At 44.5% G+C, this 8,525-nt stretch overlaps 1 protein-coding gene and 1 non-coding gene across 2 annotated transcripts; both read right to left on the bottom strand.

Annotated features, from left to right (window-relative positions):
• Window positions 1-5,847: 5,847 nt before the first annotated feature.
• On the bottom strand, window positions 5,848-8,157 carry Rps13 (ribosomal protein S13). Its single transcript, XM_055627459.1, has 6 exons — window positions 8,077-8,157; window positions 7,892-7,940; window positions 7,685-7,763; window positions 6,994-7,163; window positions 6,463-6,563; window positions 5,848-5,922 (listed from the first exon to the last, which is right to left on the bottom strand). The coding sequence occupies exons 1-6, from the start codon at window positions 8,097-8,099 to the stop codon at window positions 5,889-5,891; spliced, it is 456 nt and encodes a 151-aa protein (XP_055483434.1). The 5' UTR covers window positions 8,100-8,157; the 3' UTR covers window positions 5,848-5,888.
• Window positions 7,262-7,351, bottom strand: LOC129691563 (small nucleolar RNA SNORD14). The gene has a single exon (XR_008722493.1). It is a non-coding gene; the product is annotated as a small nucleolar RNA SNORD14 (small nucleolar RNA).
• Window positions 8,158-8,525: the final 368 nt, after the last annotated feature.

Genomic DNA, 8,525 nt, shown 5'->3' with positions numbered 1-8,525 from the left:
CCTCGAACTCAGAGATCTACATGCCTCTGCCTCCCTGATTGCTTTGACTAAAGGTGTGTGCCACCACAGCTGTCTTCGCTTGGGACTTCTACTCCTCCTGCTTCCCAAATAACTGGGCTAATTTGGGTTATTTTAAATTTTGATTCCTTGAATGAACTGGTTATCTTCATACATTAGGACTTTACTAAAGTTAATCTTTATGATTTGTCTAAAAAAAAAAAACAAAAACAAAAACATGGTAACGCTGTAATTCTTTTGTTTTAGGTTTTCACTGTCTGGAACTACACAGATCAGGCTGGCCTCCAGCTCAGGATCCACCTGGTGAGTGCTAAGATAAAGACATGTGCCAGATATACTTTTTTTTATTGTTTATTATTATTAGTTACATTTTATTAACTCTGTATTCCAGCTGTATCTTGCTTCCTATTCCCTCCCAATCCCACCCTCCCTCCCCCAGCTTCTCCCTGCCCCTTTCCAAGTCCACGTTTTGGGGAGGACCTCCTCCCCTTTCGTCTGGCCCTGTTTTATCAGGTATCTTCAGGGCTGGCTGCAAAGTCCTCCTCTGTGGCCTAGCAGAACTGCTCCTCCCTTGGGGGTGGGGAGTCAAAGAGCCTGTCATTGAGTTCCTGTCAGAGATAGTCCCTGTTCCCCTTACTATGGGAAATCAATTGGTTATTGAGCTATCACGCGCTTCGTCCGAGTAAAGGTTCTAGGTTATATCCATACATGGTCCTTGGTTAGAGAAAGTTTCAGAAAAAACCCCTGTGCCCAGATATATTTGGTCCTTGTGGGGCTCCTATTCTTTCCCTGTCATACTAACTCCCTTCTGCTGAAGGTTTGGTTATGAGTCTTAGTGTCTGTTTTGAAACACTGCTTGGTAAGGTCTTTCAGATGCCTTCTGTGGTAGACTCCTGTCATACGTCCTATGCACATCTCATTTGTCTTTCTAAGTGACGATTGATCATCTTACCTCGTGTCTGCTTTCTGGTTTATCTCCTTTAGGTGTATAGACTTCATTATGTTTATCATATCTTGTAGGTCTATATAAGTGAGTATATACCATGTTTGTCTTTCTCCTTCTGGGATACTTCACTCAGAATCTTTTCTAGATCTCACCATTTGCCTGCAAATTTCATGATTTCCTCATTTTTGATTGCTGAGTAGTATTCCATTGTGTAAAAATACCACAATTTCTGTATCCATTCCTCCGTTGATGGACATCTGGGTTGTTTCCACAGATATACTTCTTTATAAAAAAAAAAAAAAAAAAAAAAGAATAAAGCTGTAACGATAGGAACTCTAGACATCTCAGTGACTTGAGTTTTGAGTCTCAAAGTTAATTACCTTCCCCAGCCTTAGTTTTTTCACCCTCACTTTTTTATTTTGGCTTTTTGAGACAGGGTTTCATCATGTAGCCTTGCCTGGCCTAGAACTTGCTTTGTATTCCTCCAAACTCTGTATCCTGAGGGCTGGGATACAGTATGCACCACTACACCCTGCAAGTTTTACTGTCTTTAAATGGGAGTGGGTGGAGGTGGAGCTGGCTCAGAGCACTGGGATTCAGTTCCCACTGGTCCGATGGTGGCTCACAGCTGTCTGTAATTTCAGTCCCAGAGGATCCCACCTCTTCTGGCCTCCGCAGGAACTGCACACACATGATGCACATATTTACAACCTATACACCCATACACAGATGAAAATAAAGAGTGGGTTTCTCTGTATAGCCCTGGCTGTCCTGGACTTGCTTTGTAGACCAGGCTGGCTGGCCTTGAACTCACAGAGATCCAGCTGCACCATCGTGACTTGCTCTGGTGCTGGCTTCTATGGGCTCAGAAGAGCCAACTGTTAAATTTTCAGAAATCTGCCAGGAGATGGTGGCACACGCCTTTAATCCCGGTACTTGGGAGGCAGAGACAGCTGGATCTGTAAGTTCAAGGCCAGTCTGATCTACAGAGGGTGTTCCAGGACAGCCAGGGATAAGACAAAGAAACCCTGTCTTGAAACATCCCCCCCCAAAGTCAGAAAACCTGTTTAGACTTTACTAGTTACCTTGTGTTTTTTTTTTTTTTTTTTTTTTTTTGGTTTTTTTTTTTTTTTTTTCTTTTTTTTTTTTTTTTTTTCCCAGAGCTGAGGACTGAACCCAGGGCCTTGTGCTTGCTAGGCAAGCGCTCTACCACTGAGCTAAATCCCCAACCCCTAGACTTTACTGAGAAGAAACTATGTTCAAGAAAGCTGTCAATACTCACAGTGCACCACTTCCTGGTTTGTGTTGTTTACTTTTTTACCGTTATCTGTGCTCTTCAGCCTCTATGCCTGCTTATTCGTGTAGGGAAATGCATACTAATTGCCACCTCCAAGCTTTATGAAAGAAGGAAAAAGATGGGCAGTCGATAGTAGAAAAAAAATGAAGAGAACCAGAAAGTCTAATGTGCAAATAATCAGCTCCAGAAAAAGAACTCCAACGTGAGGGTGGTAAAGCTATCAAAGCAGTAATTCAAAGTTTCCCTCAGCAGCAGGACAGTTGTGGGCTGAAGTGGGACAGAGCACCCTGCAGAACGAATGAAAACCAAAGCTAGGCATCACTGCTGTCACATACTGATGAAAGCAGAGGAGGCAGAGCCAGGTTAGGAGCTAGCATCAGAGTGACATGTGACGTCACAGCAACACCCGTCTCTGCCTGTTCCTAGGTCAAGACAATTAGCACTATCACTTTTACAGAAACTTTTCCCAACCTAGACTTTTTCCAGTTTTCTGTCAATCAACATTGACAGCTAGAAAAGGAGTTTCCAAGACTTGTTTCCACCTAGAGTTCCAGGCCAGTCAGTGCTACACAGAGACCCTGTCTCAAAACAAATCCTCTCCTTTACCTACTACGTTCCAATTTGAGTACACTACACATCAAGTTTCATGCCAGGAACAAGACATTGTCTTGTGCAGCAAGATTAAAAAAGCACTTTAGAGTACACTGAAAGAGCTGGGTTACTAACTGGGAGATTTTTTTTTTTTTGGACATTGTTTTAGGGTAGGAACAGAAGATAACTTACAGGAGTCAGTTTTCACCTTCCATCAGACTTGATGGCAAGTGCCTTTACCCATCAAGCAATCTCACCATCTCCGCCCTGAAAAGTTCAAAGGCATTTTTTAAAATAAAGATTTAAAATAGTGTACGTGTGTATGCAGGTGCCCAGAGGCCAGCAGAGGCTATCAAATCTTCTTTAACTGCAGGTAGGTAGTTATGAGAGGCCTGACAGGATAGCTGGAAACTGCAAAGATCAATTGCCCCTTGTTCATGACTTTGCCTGCTTCTGGGAATCTATGCCTGGTTATGACTCTAAATATGTTACATAGTGAGACCAACAGTCCTATGCTGAGATGAAAAACAGAAAAAGGATAACCAGGGGCTCGAAGGCCAGCTAGCATGAGTACTCAGTACAGGCAAAAAAATAAGATATTCTGTCTCAAAACCAAGGTGGAAGGTAAAGCTGTCCACCATAAACACACTGGCATGCATATGCCTGTACTCACAGAGCATGTATATTTGATTGTGGGGAAACAGAAGGTTATGAACCTAATAAATGCCAGTGAATGGTTCACTTTAAATAGTTCAAGAAAGCACATACAAACCTTGGAACAGCTGTCTTAAAAAGACTTCTAAGCTTTGTCTAAGGCACATAGCAGGTAAGGATCACTTGATTTTTTTGTTCTCAAAAGGTAACTGTTGAACATGGAAATTCCAGACCCTCACAGGAACAATTAGACAAGTAACTGTACATGTTGTTTCCAAGTGTGTCAAAGAATAAATGTACTTAGTTGGGAAAAGCACAAGCCTTTGATCTCAGCACTCAGAAATCAGACAGGTAGATCTCTATCGCCAGACTGCTACATAGAGTTCAAGGCCAGCTAATGCTACACAGCTGAGACCCTGACTCCAACAAGTCAATGTGCAAGTAAAGCAAACAGATGAAATACTTAAAGATGAAAAATAAAATCTTTTGGGGCTAAAGAGATGGCTCAGTGGTTAAGAGCACTGTCTGCTTTTCCAGAGGTCCTGAATTGTTCTCAGCAACATGGTAGCTCACAACCATCTATACCCTCTACTACCTGCCATCTTCTGGCATGCAGGTACACATGTAAAACAACTCATATACATAAAGAGACAGGTTCACACTGTGTAGCCCTTACTGGCCTTGAACTCAGGTCTGCCTCCCAATTGTTTTCTTCAGGCATGGTGGCACAGGCCTGGGAGGCAGGGGTAGGTCAATCTGAGTTCAAGGCCAGCCTTGCCTACAGAGTTCCAGGACAGCCAGGGTTACACACAAAGAAACCCTGTAGTGTGTGTGTGTATGTGGGGGGAGTGGAGGGAGAACTAACAATCATTTTTTGAGGGTTTTTAAAGAGAATAATATGCACTATTTCAAGTATGTGGTTAAATCTCACAGCCCTACTCAGGACACAGAAGCATCCATTTGTTCAGAGCACCCACATTACACATGCTGCAGACCTTTTTAGTCAATTTGGTAGTCTGAGGTCACCCACTACAGCAACTCCCACAAATAACACCTAGACTTACATCTCCATTCCAATGTCACAAGGGTAAGCGTTTTGATTTTTTTGAAAAGGTTTCTCTGTGTAGCTCTGGCTGTCCTGGAACTCTCTTTATGGACCAGCCTGGCCTCAAATTCAGAGATCTTCGCCTGCTTCTGTCTCGAGTGTTGGGATTAAAGGAACCACTACAGGCAAAGCATGAGTATTTTAATAAAGGTTTTTAATCATTTATGTGTACTTGTATTTTAAACTCAAGGGGCAACTTAAGTTTTCTCCTTCCACCAAATGATTGCCAGGGATTGAAATTAGGTTGTCAGGCTTACTGCCAAGCACCTTAACCTGCCAAACCCTATCACCAGCCCTGAGGTGACTGTCTACCACAGTTACTGTCGTGGCAACATGACACAGAGATCTCACCTCCTAAATACAATCTCTAAGAATCAGGACTATTTCTGAAAGCGAATTTTGATTCCATCCTGTTGTCTACACCCAAAGAACTGTACACAAGATGCTGAACTCTGAAGGTGGGGGCGGTGGTACACGCCTTTAATCCCAGTACTCAGTTAGGCAGAGGCAGGTAGATTGCTGAGGCCAGCCTGGTCTACAAAGTTGAGTCCAGAATAAACCTTATCTCTAGAAGACCCAAACAAACAAAGGTGCTAATTTTTGCTTACCAACAAGATTATAAATGTTTTTAAACTAAGAACTGGGGAGAAGGGATGGCTAGGCAGTCAAGAGCACTGGCTGTTTTTTGCAGGACTTGGGTTCAGTTCCCAGCAATGTAATTCAACCTTCTCCAGCGCCAGTCTCAGATCTTCCAACACCCTCTTCTAGTCTCTGCAAGCACTGCATAACGATGCAGCCATACACGCACACAAACAAGCTAATAAAAAAAGCCATTCTCAAAATTGGAATGTACAGATTGTCAGTTTTCCTCAAGGAAAATTCCTACGCAGATGGAATCTGTTCACATACAGCAGAGTGTGTACAATACTGGGCACAATTCTGATGCTAACTGTGCTCAACATCTGACACATCTTGAACATCAAATATAACCCAAGGATTCAAAATTCCAAAAAAGAACAACCCCACTTCTTACTGTCTTTGGGTTCTCCTACATGTAGATAACAACAGCCCACCAGTTTTTACAACTAGCTGGATTAGTAGTTTAGGTGGCCAGGGAAACCACCAACTAAACAGATGCTTATTTTCTGCTCCCTCTGTAATCAGCTACTTTGCCAGAACACTTACCCATCACAAAAGATCAACACATGCATCACTGACAGAAACACAAAACGTGAATTTATTCAAAGTGATTTTATTGCTGGTGTATACAAGAGAATTTATGCCACTAGAGCAGAGGCTGTGGATGACTCGCTGGAAAAAAGAAAACAGGGTGAGAAACTGGGATTAATACTGGTCTTCAGGATCCATTCAATTTTTTGCTACTGGAGCTATCCCCAAACAGCTAAAAACCCAACTGCATAGAATGCAGCAAACTGAGTGAGAACCCTCAAGTTCATAGGCTTAGACATAAGGATAATGGCAATGATCAGTCAGATATCTAAGGAAGGCCAACAAGGGGAAATACCTAACTGGTGGAAACTGGCGTGTCAGGATGATCACCATAGTGAACATGAACAATTCATGCAAATTCAAACCAGAGCCTGCCAACTATGTTCCTAAGCAAACCAGGACCTCACCATGTAGCTAGCTCTGGCTGTCCTCAAACGCAGAGACCTTTCTGCCTCTTGGCAATACTCTGACCGAACACTGCCATCTGATTTATGCATCACCCACGCATGCTTCCCCACTACTATGACGGAGAGGAGCTGAAATGGCACTTAACCATAGGACCCAGAAAGACAGAAGCCTTTTACTGTACTTACTACCACCCATTACTATCCATATACTTACTATTTCCAATTGGGTGGGAGGACCCGCTTAGTCTTATAGTAACGAGCCAACCGGTGAATTCTGCTCTCTATCAGAATCAAGCGGAATTTAGCATCCTTATCCTAAAAAAGAGAGAGATCGATCTAAGGAAACTACCAACAAGTAACTTAACACCTTCTATAATTAAGTCCTTAGGCATCCCCCCACCCCGCAGTGTCTTCATTATTATACAGCCCTAGTTTGTCTTACAACTTGCTAGACCAGGCTGGCCTAAAACTCACCAAACCCACAAAGGCAATTTTATCTTCTAGAATAAGTACTATAGGAACAGTCACAAAATTACCAAGGAACCCCCAACATTTGTAATTGACTGGATATAATGTTTAGGGGAGCATTAAGAAAGACGAAACCACCCATTTCAAGGAACTACCATGTTGACTAGTTAGTGGCACCTAGAACCACCTGAAAGAATTCAACTCAAATTCATTTCAGGCTCTGAGGTAGACCAGTACAGGGATCTCTACACAATACCAGGTCTGTTTCCTTGCTTACCTTTCTGTTTCTCTCAAGATGCTTTCGGACAGCAACGGCTTTCTTAATCAAATGGTAGAGATCCTCAGGGAGGTCAGGGGCAAGGCCTTTGGACTTAAGGATTCTCAAGATTTTATTACCAGTCACAAAACGGACCTGTGCCACACCATGGGAGTCCCTCAGGATCACACCTAAAAAGAGAAGCATGTAACTTTCAACAGACACACACAAAACCCTTGATCACGTTCAACTCTCTTGCAAATAGCCAATGTAAGAGTGCATGCAAAGCTCACTCAGACATCCAAGGAAGGTCTACCCAACATAGATAATAGTCATTCTGGTGGAAACCGCGAATGTTGGAACACCATCATCACAGTGAGCCTGCTAGCACCTATGAAATTTTATCTTTGTATTTTGCCGTAACTAAGAAAACACATACATGTTATTCCTTTCAGACTCAAGTTACTTCTGATAAGCTGAATCCATCCCAAATCCTTTTTCTCTCTATATTTCTAGAATACTGTAAGCCTTAGCGAGGATGTTTTCCTCCCATGACCAGTTATCCCGCCCCAGAACCATCCTAACAGCCACAAGTGCCACAAGTTATTTGCCATTTGTACAAAGTCACAGAAGCTTGGAATCAATTCGCTTCAACTAGACACGTTTTTCCAAATCGCAGAGAGCAGAAGGAACAGATCACACCAACACTCACCTATCTGGGAGGGAGTCAGGCCTTTCTTGGCCAGTTTGTAAATCTGTTCCTTCACGTCGTCAGACGTCAACTTCAGCCACTGCAGATGGAACAGAAATCGGCCTTAGGATGGGAAAGCATAGCAGCAACTTTCCACCTCGGGCCGCATCCTTTTGCACAAAGATCGCTTGCCCGCCCCACGCCGTCCTCCACCCTAGCTCTACTCACCGTGGGGACGCTACGGCGGTAGGGCAGCGCCGACTGGGACAGGCCCTTCCTGAAAACAGAAGCACAGGGGATAAAGCAGCAGCCCACGGCCCAAGAGCCCCGCCGTCCCCCCGCCTGCAGTCGGTATCCTCCTCTCCCGGCCCCGCGCCTCAGCCCCGAAACCCAGCTTGGCGCTGCGGGCTCACCCGGGAGCGTGCATGCGACCCATGATGGCGGAGGTCTGGCAGCAAAGAGAGAACGAGGGCGGAAACAGCCCAGGAAGCTAAGCCACACGCAGGAAGTGACGTCACGCGCAACGCTTCCTCTCACGCAGGGGCGGGGATATAAGACGTAAACGCAGGAGCCCGCAGGACTACGCATCCCAGAAGGCGTTGCGACGAGACGTCACAGCTCGTTCATTGGTTAGGTCTGTTTCCCGCCGTGCCGGTCTCTAACTTTGCTCTTAGGGAGAGCGGGAGGCCAGTCGGTAATCCCCAGGAGGAGGCGGTATCTGAGGGAACCTAGGATGGATTCGAGTCCTGGGGTGAAGGATGTGGATAAGTGACGCGTCAGGGCTCCAGAGCTCGTGCGCAGTGTCTCCGCGCAGCCAGCTCCTCCCCTTCTCCAGCTAGTTCATTTCGAGTCCAGCCGGGTC

The sequence above is a fragment of the Psammomys obesus genome, unplaced genomic scaffold (assembly GCF_907164565.1).
Source record: "Psammomys obesus unplaced genomic scaffold, mPsaObe1.curated_primary_1811, whole genome shotgun sequence".
NCBI lineage: Eukaryota > Metazoa > Chordata > Mammalia > Rodentia > Muridae > Psammomys > Psammomys obesus.
The sequence above is the reverse complement of the archived record's forward strand: the minus strand, read 5'-3'. Positions and strand labels throughout refer to the sequence as shown.